The sequence below is a fragment of the Pygoscelis adeliae genome, unplaced genomic scaffold (genome assembly GCF_000699105.1).
Source record: "Pygoscelis adeliae isolate BGI_AS28 unplaced genomic scaffold, ASM69910v1 Scaffold63, whole genome shotgun sequence".
Lineage (NCBI taxonomy): Eukaryota > Metazoa > Chordata > Aves > Sphenisciformes > Spheniscidae > Pygoscelis > Pygoscelis adeliae.
The window spans coordinates 459,929-476,680 of record NW_008824414.1 but is presented as its reverse complement, the minus strand read 5'-3'; the positions used below and the strand labels follow the sequence as shown (position 1 = coordinate 476,680).

The following is a 16,752-nucleotide window of genomic DNA, read 5'->3' as shown; positions in this document are numbered from 1 at the left end:
AAGGGGAGGGCCTGCTAATCCATTGTGCTCTGCACACGTGGGTTCGAATCCCACCCTCGTCGGGCCTTTTGCCGCCACCCCCCGGAGCTGCGGCTAAGGCGTGAGGTCCTGGGGCAAGACGACGTGGCGGGCTGCCGGGGAGCGAAACCAGCCTCTGCAGCACCGCAGCACTGGCCCCAGCCCGCAGGCTGGCAAACCCGGGCATACTTCACACAGGTTGATAGCATCCTGTACCAGGAGCTTTTGCGTAGCAACGAGGCGGACGGCACATTTCAAGCCACTAAAAATTTATTACGTACAAAACACATTTACATCAGATGGTGTGAACCACATCCCAAAACATTTTTGGGTTTTTACAGCTGAATTCCAGGTAATCTGAGCACATCAACAGCAGCACAGGGGTAAAGCATGGCAGAGAGCAGCACGCAGGCTTCGCTTTGCATGCAGTGAAAGTTAACGCAACTCAGCATGTGGCATGAACAGCCTCAAAGCATAATTTCTTCAGTTCAAATTTCTTATTTCAACTTAATATTAACCTACTATTGCTATTCTAGGTTTAAGAGAGATAATACAAATGCTATTAAAAAAAACACTATAAAATTACTTTTTTAGAAGGTAGCTGACAGATTTGGACTACTGAGAGTTTCAAATGAAATTAGAAGCAAGTCAGACAACTCGTCTCTGGCAGGCAAGTTAATCAGCGTTCACCCCCAAAGCTGCAGTAATTTGTATTTCACCAGGCAGAAGTTTGAGAAAAATCTGCTGATACTGTAATAAAAAAAAAAGATTACTTGTACAGGAGTACTGCAGACATGAAGTACATCTTCCTACTATTTACTGGGAATCAATATTAAACTAAAAACAAAGGTCTTCAGCTTTCAAAGCCACAGCTTTTTAAATACTGGAGAATGCAGGTGATCTGCTCTTCCAAAATAGGAAAATCGTTTCTCCATAGCTGTTTACTGAAACAAACGTCCTGCTTTCCAGCACGACAATTAATCTGTAGAATAAGCAACTCACTGGTTTTAATGCCGTAAATATTCAATACAATAAAATTTGGGCCCAGCAACACAAAAATCCTGCTGGATTTGCATCGAGCATCATTAAGTACAAAATACAGCCAAGTTGTTGCACCGACTCGAGAATGACAGTATTGACATTCCTGGGCAGCAAAACAGCAACTTCAAACTACAGTGCTGCTGCAAGGTAGCTTCTGCATGAAGCAGGCGAGCACAAAGCTGGGACAACATCTCGGGGACTGTGACTATGGAGAGCAATTGCTCTAATGTTCCCAGGGGCCCCTGCTACCTTATAGTTTTCTCCTGGTGAAGCTATGTTTACCCAATGAGAGCTGGTAGAAAGAAAAAACCAGAGTGTCAATTTAAGGCTTTCCAAGAAAAGAATGACTCATCTCTGTGCCTGTGAAGCAGAAAAGGAGGGAGGCCCAGACCAGGCAAAGCTCAGCAGTGAGCCAAAGGGACACAGCTAGCCACGACACACCGTCTCTGTGCAAGGCAGCCACATGAGAAGGACCCAGGCCCCAGGTCTGCTCTGTTCTTCTCCCAGGAGGACACCTGCTTTTTCTGGAACACGCCCCAGGGGTTTATCTGTTCAATCACCCAGCCCTGGATTTCTTTACCAAGTCTCTTGGTCTGCACACGTGTCTCACCTCTGCTCAAATATCCACCATGTCCACCAGAGCAGATAGGTGGAGCTCGGAGGCAACTTCACCCTCCTTGCTCGCTCTGAGGAGCCGCTGCAAATGTTTCAGTCTATCCGACAGTGTGGGGCTTACCTCCTCCACCAAAAGCTTGCATCCCTCTTGACTCCCAGCCTGGGCAGAAAGAAAAGAGATGAGACCAAGAAAGAAGCATTACCCAGTACCAACAAGGAACTTCTCAGCTCACTGGCTGTTCCCCCACTTTTGAAAACAACCATGGAGGTCAGCACCCCCCACCCGAGGAGGTAAGGCAAAAATAGCATGTTCTGCTATTTCTGTCCCCAGCCTTCCTTTAACTGGGGGAAATTGACCCACAACTGATGGTTTCCTAAGCTAAAGTGCAGCACCACAAGGGATACTGTTATGACTGCCAGCAGCAGAAAGCATTAACACCTGTGAAGAACTCTTATTCCAGATCTGCAGAAAGCATTCCCCTCCCTGGAAAGAAGTTATTTCCAAGGCATAGTTTTTCAATTCTTTATTTCCCAAGTCTATCCAAAACTGCATACCAAGGTAATTCCCACTAAAGGTTTTGTAACTACAGCAGGTTTGGCACCTGCTCTCCTCAGAGCTACAGTTAATTCTCAGTACCACCCTTTCTTACCTCTCGAGCAGATGACGCAGGACTCTTCATCAACGGACAGGTGACAGTTGGGGTGGAGACCAGAGACTGGGGGAGGTAGAGAGGAAGACCTACGAAACCACCAAGGGGCTCAATGTCCTCAGATAGACATTGGTGCAACTGTTCTTCAAACCTGGACAGAAAGATCAAGAGCATCAGTCAGATTGCAGCCTAGCTTTGTTCTTGTAACCAGTGGGTTAACCAAGAGTTTTGGGTTCAGAAGTGTCTGCAAGATGTTCACAGTCATTTCCAACATGGTCTGACATACCCCACTGCTATGACAAAAATCCATCGTAGAAGGTTGTGGTACAGAAAGGAGCCACACAGACTGAAGACACCCAACTGATGGGGAAGGCAGCAAAGACAAGAAACCCTTGGGCCAACCTCAAAAGCTTTAGTTCTTCAGCTTTGTGCTCTGCATTGCTACAGGCACCAAACTGACATACCAAAGTGGATTTTATAGACATTTGTGATACTGCAGGACACACAAGACTACTGTACACACTGTACTGCTTTAGTTTTGGTGGCTTGATTGACCACAGTTTCCAACCGTTCCTCAAAGCTCCAAGTATTTCTACCATCCTGGACTGCTCCTGTGATGCAAGTAGGAGCTAACAGGGAACTACACTGATGTGCTTGGTGAAATTAGATGAAACTGGAGATAGTCTAGGCTGTTTCCTAGCACTGTTGGACTTCAGCTTCCCATTACATACAAGTTAGAAATTGTTTACAACTACAATGGGACGGAGCTGCAAGGAAAGGATAGCTGCTCTGGGAACTTACCTCCTGTTCTCTAGTTTCTCCAGTTGCAACTGTGCCAACAGACGCTCCGGGAGAAGCTCCTGGGCCGAGGCTGTGTCTGTGAATTCATCTGCATTGGGAATGCTCTTTTCTTGACCTGACAGCGTGCTCATGCCAGAACCGTATTGGCCTGGCATCATGGAGATGATACAGGGTTTCTTAAAAGAGTCGGAAGATTTTACCCTTGACCTGAGGGGGAAGGTTTAAAAAAACAAACAAACAAAAAAAACAAAAGCACAGAAATTGGTATGAGCATGTTGATTTTTCCCTACTGGCTTGAAGTTTGGAAATAGCAGGGAGTAAGAATTGATCATTTGGAGACATAATTCCCTTGTACCAGGGTCCAACATACCACCACCTGTGTGTGGGATTTGAGAGAAACTAATCTGACAGGGGGCTGGGATTGACCCCAAAGAAAGTTATCTACCCAACATCTCCTGCTACACAGCAGAGCAGCAGCTAAGCTTCCAAGAGGGAAGAGAGATGGCTTCACTCTGAACAAGGCTAGGGAAGCGAGCTAGACCCTTGAGATCTGAAATACTTTAATGCCACACAGCTCTAAGGCACCCTCCCCCCTCAACCTCCAGCGTTTTATCTTAGCAGTGGGACTTTCCTGATGTATTCCCACAAGTTGGGAACAAAGCCTCCTTTTGAACTCAGCATACTGCAAAATTAACATGTAATTATTAAAGAGTAAATCTGCAAGTCATCTAACGTGTAATTCATCTGTCAGGTCCAGGCTGCAACTGAAGGTGAATGTAAGGGAGAGGGCACTATTAAATAAAGGACACGCCCATGATCTATCCCTATGCTCTTCCCCAACCTCACACTGTTTTTCCTCCATGCTTTGTGTACCTAGAGTAGAAGTCTAATTCCAAAGCCTCAGCAGTGTTTTCTTTGGCAGAAGTTAATTTCTCCATTTATAATACTTTAAGCACCCTCCAAGTAATCCATTTCTTTGACAGCTGAGTAACCCTGCAGAAATAAAATCTATTTACTACCCGGTTTCAGCACACCCTTGTACATCATTTCAAGGAGATGTACACAAGCATGTTCTGGGAGGATGCCATATGCTGGTTTTCAACATCGTGATGGCACTGTATGTTCATCACAGAGGCCCCAAGCAACCTCCTTGGAGTTCACCGAGCAACTCTGATGGCACAATGGGCAGCTGAATGCTACTCCCACAGGCAGCGCCAGCAGCTGCCTCACCTTTTGTGGCCTTGCCGGATCTCCTCCTGTGTGCGCAGTCTGGCCTGTTCCCATGAAAAAGGGAGAGTGAAGTTCTTTAGATGCTCCTTGAAGAAGTACACACGAATCTGACCATCTTCACTTACTGCTTCTGTGAATAAACCCAAACCCAACGTTTAATATTAGAACAGATTTTCCCCTTCAGAAGAGAAGCTCAGTATTGAAAAGCCAATTTGAAGAATTGTGCGTTCACTTTCAAGCAGCTTTAAGTTGTAATCTGCATGTAAAAAGGAGCCTCCTTGAACTCATTTACTATTCAACAGATACCAGATTACTGGGAAAGACTGTAAAATGCTGCTTTATCTTCACTTAAAAAATTCTAGTGCATCCAAGTTCAGCGTTCAGTGAGCTAAGTAGTCATTTTATTAAAAGAGGCTCCCTACAGTTAAGACAAACAGGGCACCAAAAAAACCCCACACACTTGAAATTGAAAGCAAACAGAATCCAAGACAAACTTCATTAAGCCATGAAAGCGCTCATTAACAGTGGCAGCCTGCCATCTCAGCTGACCTGAGCTTACATGACTTCTGAGGGGCCAATTCTTGGCCTTTGATTGAATGTAAACCCTCTCCTACTGGGAGAGGAGGGCTGAAAGACTCTGACCATATTCCTCCAGAGACAAAATTTTTAATCACAAGCTCAAGTCAATCAACACTAAAGACACACTCCAAAGAGCAGAAAGATGTGCAGCAAGCAGTGTCATTCTACAGGAGGAGATCAAGACCATAGCTCCCTCTGGGCTACATATCAGTTGCTGCCACGCATAAAGGCACCACTGTCAAGTTATTAAACACAGTTATGCAAGAAGTATCATCCATGTCGTAGAAGGACACAATACCTGGAGCAATAGGCAGTTTGGGTGGTTTCCAGTCTCTCAGTTTATGATCAATGCAGACTGCCAAGATACCATCCCAAGGGATCTCATCAACAGAAGGTCCATCTTCATCAGAGTTCCCAGATGTTCTGTTTTTCCACTTCTGGTAAGTTTTGCTCAGCAGATTCTCCACTTGAGACTGGATCAGTGGTTGAGTATGGGAAGAACTAGCAATCTGAGACACATACTGAAAAATCATGTGGCAAACAGGACGCCAAGGAGCTATGGAAAAAAACCAAAGTAAATTGCAAGAATTTGTGACAGAGCCAAACTACCCACCTTACAGGCTGATAGTTCAACACAGCACAGACACATCAGAGAGAATGATGTGCCGCCAAGAGGATATCGCAGCATAAGTACGTACCACCTAATGGAGGCAGATCTAGGTAAGGGATCTGGAAGGTCAGCACAGCCTTCTTCAGCCAGGCCAGGTGATCAGGCATGTTCCACTGCAGGTGGGGCAACAGCTTGTTACCCCCAGGCTCTGCAAACTCGGTAACAGGCCAAGACAAGTCACAAAGGTGCTCTGAGGATGCCGCATCCGAAAGAAACTGCAGCACGCTGTTGTACAGCTCTATGATGACCCCAGGCTCCTGAGATGGCAGGCCAGCTAAACGCCTCTCCTTCCAGTCATGGTAGAAGCGCTTGCCAAATTCACCATCAATCCCATTCTCGACATACTCCCGAAGGGTCTGACTGCAGAGCTCAAGGGAGTCAGGGCATTGGGAAACCAGCCAGCCCACAGCCGCAGAGATCTATGACACACAAAACATGGGTGGTTGGAGTCTGCTCCGCAGTGATCAGGACACAGAGGATTCAATCCTGAAACCCTAACTGATGTAACAGTATTCAAGATACTATGCAGCAAAATACAAACAAATCAACTATCATCATCCCGGTATTTGCAACAGTAATTCTCCAACTAGGTGGTCACAAACTAAATTCACCGGCAGCAGGCTCAGGAACAGACAGAATGAGGCTGTTCACACCAGGTGCAGTTGTGCTGTGGAATTCCCTGCTGCAGGATGCTGGGGATGCTGAAAACTTATCTGGGAGAAATTGGACAGATTCACAGAAATTAGCCCAGGGTGACTATATCCAGAGAAGCCATGTCTGATCCTGGCAGTCCTTGAACTGCAAAGAGATGCAAACTGTGAGGGTTCGTGGGGAAGCATCACTTTGGGCTTGTCTTGTTCTCACCTTGTTTCTCAGGAGCCTGTCAGGGAGAGATCCGTACAATCCTTCTTTCCATATGTGAGAGGACAGAGGCATCCCTCAGTCCCATCCACCAAAACGGAATAATACTGGGTGATCTCACAGCAGCCAGAAGAGCTACAAAGGGTCCTTTGCATTTTAGGACTGGGACCTTAAGGGTACAAAAGCTTACCCACCACTAGCACTCATCTGTTAGGCAGCAATGGTACCTCTGCTAGTCAACACAGGTGGGACAGACAAGAATGGATTTACATAATCCACATATTTTTGTCTCAGTGCAGTTTTCAGTATTACACAGAAGAAACTATCTTTTATGTAGCAAATGCAACTGATCTCTAGACAGTTAAAATAGAACAGTCACAAATAATGGAAAAGTAGCAGAAATATTTCATTTCAGAATAGTTCTGGCTGACGTCGGAATCACTATTAACAAGTGAGTACCCAACTCCAGCAAATTCAGATGTGTGGAAAAAAAAAGGTAAGAGCTTTTTGAACAAAAATTATGTTACAGAAACTTCAACAGAAAAAATATCCCACTACACAAGACTCAGCTGCAATTTAAGCTACTGAAAACATAATAATTCCTTATAAAGCATTAGTAATTGAGAGGTTAATGATAAACCAGCCAAGTATCTCTTCATGTGAGTTGCTGTTCTTACCCTTCTGGTGCCTTGTAAGTCATTGATTGAACCTGGGAGCTCAACAATGGTGTAGTCTGAAATAAGCTGGGCTGAAATCAAGTCCTGGAGCATCAAACCTTAAAAATAAGAAAACTTGCCATATACCAGTTTGTTCTTTGTGTATCTCCTACTCTGACCTAGTCTCACACTCTGCATATATTCACAGCATTACTTCTCTCTTCCATCTTTCCCCACAGACTCTCAGGATCAAATACTGTGTGCAAAGGAAAACTGGAAGCCAAAAGAAAGTTCATTTCTTTCCATATTGATCAGTTCTTAAGACCTCTGGATTTCTAGCAAAGCTTTTAGAAGTATTGTACTTCACAGTCTCTCCCTCTACTAGACACTATTTCAGAGACTGCACTAGCTGCAACGGTTCTACTTGGGGCAGCTCTAAGCATTCACATTGTTTTTTCAAGGCACAGAAATAATCACGTACCTTCTTCTACTTCTTTCTCTGTGGCCTCCTCTTCCTGACTGGGGACTAGAACCACCAGGGGAACTATCGGGTGGAAAGGTTTGGCCTGAAGCAACTGTTTCAACTGCAGCAAAGCTGAAAGCCAATAAACATCATCTTCTGCAACATCTTCACTCCTAACTCGAGGGGGCAGAAGAAGAATGAGACCACTGGTTCCAAGCAAGTCTTTCTGCATCTCAGCTGTATCAAGCTCAGAGTCGGACAGCGCACCATGTGCCACCTATACAAGTTACAAAGATGACAACAGTAATGTAGCTAAAGTTACATGAAGCTATTTTCATACTGAAATCTGCAGTTTACTATCATCAGCATTCAGCTTTGACATTCGTTACCAGCAGCTCTACAAATCTTAAAACAATAAGTTATGAGACAGACAAACATGGATGTATCCAACAGATGCAGGTGAGCACAAAAGTGCACTTCAGCACCTGATTTGGCATCAGGAATTGAGATGATTGAGGTTCTAACTATTGCACTGTATTTAGGCAGGTATTTACTTGGCTGACTAGAAAGACAAAATCCATCTTTGTCCAGGCCTTTTCAACAACCCCATCCCTCCCAGTATCATCTCCCTCCGACGGGACACAGTGTGAAAAGCCTCCGCACAACATCCACTGGAAAAGAGCACACCCTGCTTTTATAGCCTGTTAGGTATGACAAAATTGTTCTCACCTACCTTTACACACACACTGACTTTAATACTTGTGCTCCCTTGTGTGCCAGGGAAATTAAATAACGTCAGTGTTTGAATTCTGCCTTCTGTATGTGAAGCATTTTTCTTCCAGCTTTTGTCTCCCATAAATTTGGCTTTCAACCAATCCACCAGTACCCTAGCAAACAAGAAAGAGTGGGCTTTTGGGGGGTTTTAAAAAAATGGCATTTTAGGGTTTTAGTACCAACACCTCTAAGACACCACAATCTATCATAACCAACCTTCATATTGCTTGGAATTTGCTAAACGGCTATTAAGTGTTCTGAAATTCTCCACACATATCTCAAGGTTTTCTGTTTTCAATACGAGCAAAAGGAATTCAGTGAACAATGTCAGGAGAAGATACAGACCACTGCAATAAGTTACAGCTATATTCTTTTAGAGTGCTCTGGAGAAAAAAAAAAACCTGGAAATTTGACATGGTGTGGGAAAAACATACATCAAGGACTGTATACTACTACTCTTCCTCTATTTGACTGCCCTGGTGAGAAAGGGACCTATTAATCAACTCTTACTTACCTGTTGGGATCATCCTCTGCATATTCATCATCATTTGGCAAAACCAATAGCACCTTCCAAAAAACCTGTTCTTGTTGAACTGGAATATGTTCAGTGATTAATGAGACAAGATCCAGGGGAGTCCAAGCTAAATCACTTAAAGAGAGACAAAAGCTGGTGAAAAGACCCCCTAGTGATCATTCCCACCTGGGGAATGTTTTTCTTGCTCTGAACAAGTTACAATACTGTAGTAGCTACTGTCCAGTTCAAACAGTACAAAATTAGAGCTAATTCTTTATATCTGTTGCCCAACTATTTCACCACAGACCAGATGCCTTCAAAAATTGCAGCTGCTAAATCTGTTACATAAGCCTTACTTTGGAGATTGTGACCATATGTGTATTGCTTCACTTCCACACTGCTTCAATACCCTGCTCCAATAAACACACAGACCATTAGAGTGCATGACAAGCCATGAGAAAGCAGACCTCCTGCTGCACTTTAAACATCTAGATCAATCCCTTTGTGCCACAAGCCAGGCTGTTAACAGCTCATTTACTCCTCTCCCCCTATACCCTATCCCAGGCCCCATCCCACCCAGGTACAAAAAACACTAAAACAAAGCATAATATCCATCAGATCCTTAAAGTTACACCCACGGCAATAGGATCAGATGGCCTAACGCCTTCATGAATTTATCTTCCAATTTGCCTTATCTCAAAAATACTCCCAGAAGCAAGGCTGCAAGCGGACACTTGAGTAGGATTTGCCATTCCTTACTGACATTTTTGAGATCTCTGGCATTTCTGTTACAGTTTGCTTAGAAAGAAAACAAGGATCAAACACCAACGTACCTTAACAATTGCTGGTAGAAGTGCTGAACTTTAATTTCATGCACAGTCTTGTTTCTCAGCCAATTCAATCTGGAAACAGAAGATTCTTGGTTGTAATTTTTGGTATAAAACAGGTACTTTAACCAATTAAAGAAACACTAAGACCTGAGAAGTACTGCAGACACTTTAGAAAGTTGCCGTTAATGGAAGAAGGGTTTCTTTAGGTTTGCAGTCTTTGTCATGGCATTTGTGCAGAAAGGGTCTTTTTGGGGGTATTGGAGAAAAAACAGTTTTGCAAAACCATTAACATTCACAATGAAGGTTCAGAGGGCTACTTTGTAACTTACCTTCCAAAAATCAAACAGATTGCCAACCGCTATCACTGTAAGTACCCTTACCTCGTGCAAGAGATCCCCAGCTTTCCTCCATTCCCCAGGTTTACAATTCTCTTGCACAAGTTCTCCATGGCTATAGGCCACTCAGCACTGGGGGACAGTGCTTTCAGTTTATTTTTTGGATCTGCGCAACAGGGAGCAGCTGGAAATGCCCTCATTTGACGTTTCAACTTCGTTCGAGCTGCCACTGCCTCCCTCCACCTTTGGAAGAGAATAGATAAATAGGTCACATTAACCTGCACACCAAACAGGTTCTCATCTTTGCTCTTCAGACTGGATTGGGCTCTCAAACACCCCACAAGTCACACTCTACCCAGGGGCAAGTGTGAGGGTGGTGCATGTGGGTGGTACAGCAGGCTCAGGCTGTATTTCTGGACACAGCAGCAAAGTCAGAGCTCAAACAGAGCATGCACAGGACGAGACCTACCAGCTGTACACATGCAGTGTCCAAAAGGGGCAGCCTTGCGCCCCATTAAAAAAAAAAAAAATGCAGACAAAAGGGAGCAGCCTTCTGCTTAGCAAGCTGCACTTGCTCTCAGCAGCCAGAGAGATCACAGGAGGGTAGCAGGATTGCCACTCTTCCATCTTATCCCTTCCTTAGCTGTCCTAGCTGTGCTCCCCAGGCAGAAGTTCAAGCATAGTTTTCCTTCCCCATTATTCAGCATGTTTATTCCTAGCACAGAGTGTTTTACAATGATCTGTTATAAAGCTTCTCTGATATCTCAAGCACTTTCTGAAAATACTTTTGCAACACCTATTGCAGTACAAAAGGTACGCCTCTTTTTTTTTGTTCTGTTTTTAAGGAACATTTAAAAAGGCAAATTCACCAACAAGGAGAGAACATATAATAAAGCCTTTATCATTAGATGCTAGTCTATTTTTCTATGATCAAATGATTCAAAACATGTACCACCCAACAGTTTTATAACACAAAAATTTATGAAGTCTTTTATCGTGTTTCCTCAGGTATTTTCAGGGCTTATAAGAAAAAAAATAAACATTCCTGCATCATCCAGTTTTCTTGACTGCTGCATGTACATTTGTTTCATGTATCTTTAGGGTCCTCCTTAACATTCCCTATAGCACTGAAGGAGATTTACGCATGCCCTGAAGAAACACATGAAATCAGTTTTAGGACAGAAAGAACTCTGAAAGGGAAGGTGCTCCACAGTGAAGAGACTAGCCTGCTGCTTCCTCTTTAGCAGTGAGAAGTGCCACCTGAAACGCACCTCAACCTGACTGCACTGGGGCAGCACAGCACAGGGAGAAACGAATCTCTGCCCTGGAGCACCACAACAGCCACTGAACACTTAGCACACATCCAGAAAAACAAGAATCCAACAGAAAGAATACAAGGAGAAATTATTACAAGTTTCTAGATAGAATGAAGCTGAAATCTCCTACCAAGCTCATTACCTAACTCCCCTCCCCACATATAGCTGAGTAACTTATTAGAGGCTGGTAATAAGACTGTAAGTCTACCCTTATAGTGGAGACAAGACGACAGCAAAAAGAATGGCAAACAGACAGCTGTAGTTCAAACTCTATTAACCACCCCATGCCAATGCTCCCAAGAAAAGCACTTGTATCACAGGGTGGCAACTCACCGTTGCAAGTACTTGCAGAAACACTGGAGCTCCTGAAGGGTTTCCTTAGCAATCTGGAAAATCTCATCCTCCAGAAAGAGGCCCATGACATGACCACAGACTTCTTCTGAACACCGGGCAATACGGGCTTGCTGGTCTCTTTCTAAGGCACATCTAGTTCAAAATGAAACAAACCAAGACCTCTAGTGAGGTGGAGACTGCAGCAAGTGCCAATATAATCAGCTGAGCTGCAAACAGGAAAGACCATCACATTTAGCAAAGGGATTTTCCACACTTCTACTCCATGGCCCTTCTAAGTAAGACCAGTAATCAATGAAGTCATTCAAGCTTTACACTGATCATGGGCTTCCAAAGAAGGGTCTATAAGAAAGCCCACAGCTGAGCCATAAGGGAGTCAGAAGAAAAATAAGCACACGGAGCAGCCTTGTCCTAGACAGAGCCTCTATTCCCTCCATCATGGAAGACCACTCCTGCCTTACACAGTGCGACTGGCAGCCCGCTGTACGATCAAGTACACTTACCCTCTCTTTAAAGTAGCTTATTGAAGATGAACTCAGAGAAGGCCAAGCAAGAAGCCCACCACTCCCTAACAAATTCTTACCCTTAGAAAAGCATCCCACAGCAAAGTATAACATACAGTATGTTGTACGTACTTTAACTCATTGGCTGAAGCTTCTCGAACACTCTCCTTTATTACTTCTTCCATTAACTCCATACCCACCACATGGCTCAACTGCTTTATTAACTGTTCTCTTTCCTGCTTTTGCCTGGAAGGACAGAGAAAAGATTTACACAAGTGGCAAGACAAGAGCGGCAAGATTTACACAAGTGAGAAGATTTACACTGGCAAACCTGCCGCTTAGTTACACAAGTGCTACATGCAGCATCAGACAGTTAATTTGCCTAAAATTAAGTTCCCGCTAGCTGGTTTCTCTCTCTAAACAGCTTTGCACGGAGGCAGGTTTCCCTCAAAAATACAGATAACAATGGGGTTATTTTATTCTCACCCCAGTAAGCTACAGACAAGTAGCTCACTCAGAAGGAAAAGTTCCTGCATACAGCAGGGCCAGGATGCATCTCCCTCTCTGGAAGCTCTGGCTGAATAAAAGTTCCCAAAATTCCCACCCACCATTTTCATAGTGGCTCTGTGATGTCATCAAAATACTAACTAGCAGATCACCCGAGAACACGGAAGGGACAGCCTGCCTGCACACAGCAGTTCAATGTGAGACAAACTGAGTGCTGTTGGCATGGCAGAAAGATACAGGGCCTGAGCATATGTACAAGGACTCAGGTTGGCACCAGCTGTCATTACATTGCTTAAGGGTGTATACAGTCCACCCTGCCCCACAGCAAAAGCAGCGACTCACCTCTCTTCCTCCTCTCTGCGTCTTTCCTCTTTGACACGCTCCCTTTCTGCACTAAGCACACTTCCAGCCACTTGTCTGAGGATGTCCCCCATCACTTCAGTCACAAGTTCCTCCATGGTGGCGTCTGAGGTGCTGTGCAGAAACAGCAATTCTCTTTTCAAAACCAGAAACTTTTAATTCAAAGCCCTATGCCTGTGCTTTTCTCAAGCATACCCTTGGTCCATTGTGGTGGACTGACTCCAGCCACCAGCCAAGCACCCACACTGCTACTGACTCACGCCCCTCCCCACACCAGGACAGGGGAGAAAATAGGAAGAACAAAAGCAAGAAAACTCGTGGAGGGAGATGAAGGCATTGTAATAGGTGAAAGGAAAAAAACACACCCGCACCCCCAGCAAACAAAGCAAAGGCAGTCAGCCACCACCTCCCACAGGCAGGCCAATGTCCAGATAGTCTCCAATCAATGGCCACCCTGGAAGCCAGAAAACCCCACATTCTTCTTCCTCTAAACTAGTTTTTATTGATGACCATGACATCACATGGTATGGACTTTCGTCAGTCTGGGTCAGCTGTCCCAGCTGTCTCCCCTCCCAGCCTCCAGCACACCCCCCGCCCCAGCCTACTCACGAGGGTGCAGAGTGGGAAACAAGGAAGGCCTTGACCCTGTGCTGTTCAGCAATAACCATAACATTGGTGCATTAACAACACTGTTTTGGTCACAAACCCACATCTACAACTCTACCAACTGCCTTGGAGAGGAGGCATTATTTGAAGCAGTGAAGCAGCCAGATCTGGACTTACTCCTCTTGCCCCCCTTCAGGCACCTTCTCTTCCACAACACACATTTCTTGTGGCAGTGGTGTGTGTCATGCAAGGCAAGGTTTACAGAGGTTTGCAGTTAGTCTTCTATTAGGCTAGCTGGTGTGTAACAGAGAGGTGGCAGACATCTGAAGAAATGTCTGCTTTTCCCTCAACTGTATCAGTAAGGCTATCTCCACTACAGACCTTGCCTTGCTTAGTTTTATGATCTTCACACATGGTGCTGCTACGGCAAGTTGCAGCTTTGATGACAGACTCCAGGAGTACCAGCAATAAATGCTCTTTACCAGATGGCAGCAGTCACGTAAGCCACTCCTGCTCTGCCAACTTCTCTGCACTCTCCTTTGAGGACGTCGTGCACAAGCCCATCCACCACTTCGGCAATGTCCTACAACACAGCAGAGGAAGCAGCTGAATCAAGATGCAGTCCTGCTCAGGATGGCCTGGGCGCACATGTGAATTGGGAGTGAGGCTTTTCAGCCTCGTTTAACTGACTGTAATTGGCATCTGTATTTCTGCTTATAAATTAAGCTAACTTAATCAAACACAACAGCCTGGAAATTTTAGACTATCCAAAAGGTTAATAACAGCCCAGAAACAAAAGCAGCTTTCTGTATTAAATATGGGCAAGTCAAGTTAGAAAATAATAGCTAAGAAAAGTGAATTTTCAGAGGGATTCCTATTTTCTTGAGAGTTTCTCTCATTCTAGCTGATTTAATTCCAAATAACCAGGTCTAATCTTCACTAAAATGTAGCCACACTGAGGTAGAATATGGCAGCTGTACGTTACAAAGCAATGAGACACTCTGAGATGGGTTCAGCATTAGTACATATCTAAACGTGTGGGAGGGAGAAAAAGGGGCGGCACAGATACACAGGGTACACAGTCAAGACCCAACATTAATAGTCATATGTCCATGTCATGTCTCATTTGAAATACGTGCCATTAAGAAACAGCTCAATATTACTCATTAAAGCAAAGTTTACCTACTAAGTCAAAGATAATCACTTTCTACTATCACTTTCTGACTATCTCCATAGAGGTTTCTCAAATAAATGCTGAACAGACAGGACTGTTTATCCTATGAAGGAGTCTGAGCAAGCACTGACATTTCAGGCTTGCATCTGAAATCACTCAAGACTCTTCTCTTTTCAGAATAGTCCAAGGAAACAACTTCTCAAAATATCCAAAGAACTGAAGCAGGGAGTGTCTCCTTTTGACTCTACGTCACCGTGTTCTCAGGTGATCATGCAGATTCTGGAAAACTAAAACAACCTAAGAACTCAGTTACCTCTTATTATATTTTACAGATCTTTCCCAAATATTTCATGATGGGTTTAAATTTCCTTACTGTGTCTGTGTAGACAGGCTGAGGCTTTGAAGAGAGAGGCTCAGGTTGTCCAGCAGGTTGGGAGATTGCCTGCACAGGAGACAGCACTGGCACAAGCTGACGAGGTAACAGCGAGGGCAGAAGATGAGCCAGGGGCTGGACTCTTACTGCTGCGGCATCTAAATCCACACCTTTGCTTTCCACTCTTCCTTCTAGGGAGGTGGGGGAAGAGAAGAATTAAGGAAACCAGGTCAGTCACAAATAGAAGCAAAACTATTCTTATCTTCAAAAGCTGGCTTGTCTGATAAATCTCATCAGGTCATAAAACAAGTCTATAACAGAAGCTTGCTGCCTTAAAAAGTTAAAAATGTATCATAGGAATAGTTTATATTCATGAATATTTTATTCAAAAATTTCATTGCACGTTACCTCCAAGTACATACATTTCCAATAAAACAACTGTTTTAAGTCAAGTACACCTAGCACCTACACACACCTCTTGAATAAATGAAAAATGTATGTACTTTCAACAAGGACAAAAAAGCATACATTCAGCTAACTTGAAAAACAACATGATTATACACACAGTGGGAACAAACAGTTGCAATACAAAATCTGCAAACTGAAAAGGGAAGTTGGCTGTCTGAAGTAGCCAAATATCTAGTTATTTCACCTATGTTGGCAAAATTGTGCTCATTTCTGTTAGCGCGTTTCCTGTATTGGGAAATATATTTTATTAATCAGGTTGCTTCTTAGCTTTTACAGATACAGAAGTACATTTAAATCAAAACATGCTTTCGTTACATACAAATTTCCATGTGATTTCAACCCATATGAGCCAAGAACAGTTTCTGCTTTGTAAAATAAAACTACTCACAGAGCTGACCCTGAAGTATGTTCCTGAGCAGTATCTAAAATGCATGTTTGCTCTTACCTGTTGCTTCCATGCTGGATTTTTGGCTACCACTAGCTTGATCCACAGAGGTGCTTCCGCCAGTATACTTGTTCTGTCCATTGAAACTGGACACAGGCACGTGGTGAGGCACTAAGGGCAACGGCCCACCATTTACAACTTCCCCAACTGAGACAGTTAGCTTCTGGCTGACAAACACCGATTTACGTGGTTTAGGTAATCCGTCTGGCTCCAAGAAAGCCGAGCGATTCAGCTCCACAAAAGCACTGGGGAAAAATAAAAAAAAACAGGAGTATATCCTCAAAGCTCCAGTAACCTATATGTTTTCAGTCGGACAGCTTAGCAGGGCAAAGTGAGACAGGCACTGGGCACTCAGGATTGCTCCCTGTAGCCCGGATCTCGATCTTTGGCGGGAACCAGAGCAGGGAAGGCAGAGAGCACTGTCCTCACAGCTATCCTCCAAGGACAGAGTACAAGCTGCACTAAAATTTCTGGGCACCCTCATGGATTATTTTGTCTCCTTCTCCTTTTAACCTTTATCCACTGTGTATATTATCTGCATACATTTTACCTAGACTGCATCCCACATGATAGATGCAAAGACTACCTACAGAAGTTATTTTAAAAGCTGCG

The 16,752-nt window shown here is 44.1% G+C and overlaps 1 protein-coding gene across 1 annotated transcript in view; it reads right to left on the bottom strand.

The window, feature by feature from the left end:
* Positions 1 to 269: 269 nt before the first annotated feature.
* The window catches only part of MCM3AP (minichromosome maintenance complex component 3 associated protein), a 28,080-nt gene continuing 11,597 nt past the window's right edge, over positions 270 to 16,752 (bottom strand). Inside the window, exons 11-29 of the mRNA XM_009320830.1 lie at positions 16,141 to 16,385; positions 15,375 to 15,418; positions 15,228 to 15,296; positions 14,163 to 14,263; positions 13,057 to 13,188; positions 12,340 to 12,453; positions 11,687 to 11,839; positions 10,083 to 10,280; positions 9,706 to 9,774; positions 8,873 to 9,007; positions 8,318 to 8,471; positions 7,603 to 7,861; positions 7,143 to 7,240; positions 5,633 to 6,023; positions 5,233 to 5,490; positions 4,356 to 4,485; positions 3,126 to 3,332; positions 2,325 to 2,475; positions 270 to 1,834 (exon numbers count right to left, since the gene is read on the bottom strand). Coding sequence (XP_009319105.1) covers positions 1,676 to 1,834; positions 2,325 to 2,475; positions 3,126 to 3,332; positions 4,356 to 4,485; positions 5,233 to 5,490; positions 5,633 to 6,023; positions 7,143 to 7,240; positions 7,603 to 7,861; positions 8,318 to 8,471; positions 8,873 to 9,007; positions 9,706 to 9,774; positions 10,083 to 10,280; positions 11,687 to 11,839; positions 12,340 to 12,453; positions 13,057 to 13,188; positions 14,163 to 14,263; positions 15,228 to 15,296; positions 15,375 to 15,418; positions 16,141 to 16,385 — 3,067 coding nt within the window. The 3' untranslated portion in view covers positions 270 to 1,675. The remainder of the gene's footprint in view (positions 1,835 to 2,324; positions 2,476 to 3,125; positions 3,333 to 4,355; positions 4,486 to 5,232; positions 5,491 to 5,632; positions 6,024 to 7,142; positions 7,241 to 7,602; positions 7,862 to 8,317; positions 8,472 to 8,872; positions 9,008 to 9,705; positions 9,775 to 10,082; positions 10,281 to 11,686; positions 11,840 to 12,339; positions 12,454 to 13,056; positions 13,189 to 14,162; positions 14,264 to 15,227; positions 15,297 to 15,374; positions 15,419 to 16,140; positions 16,386 to 16,752) is intronic.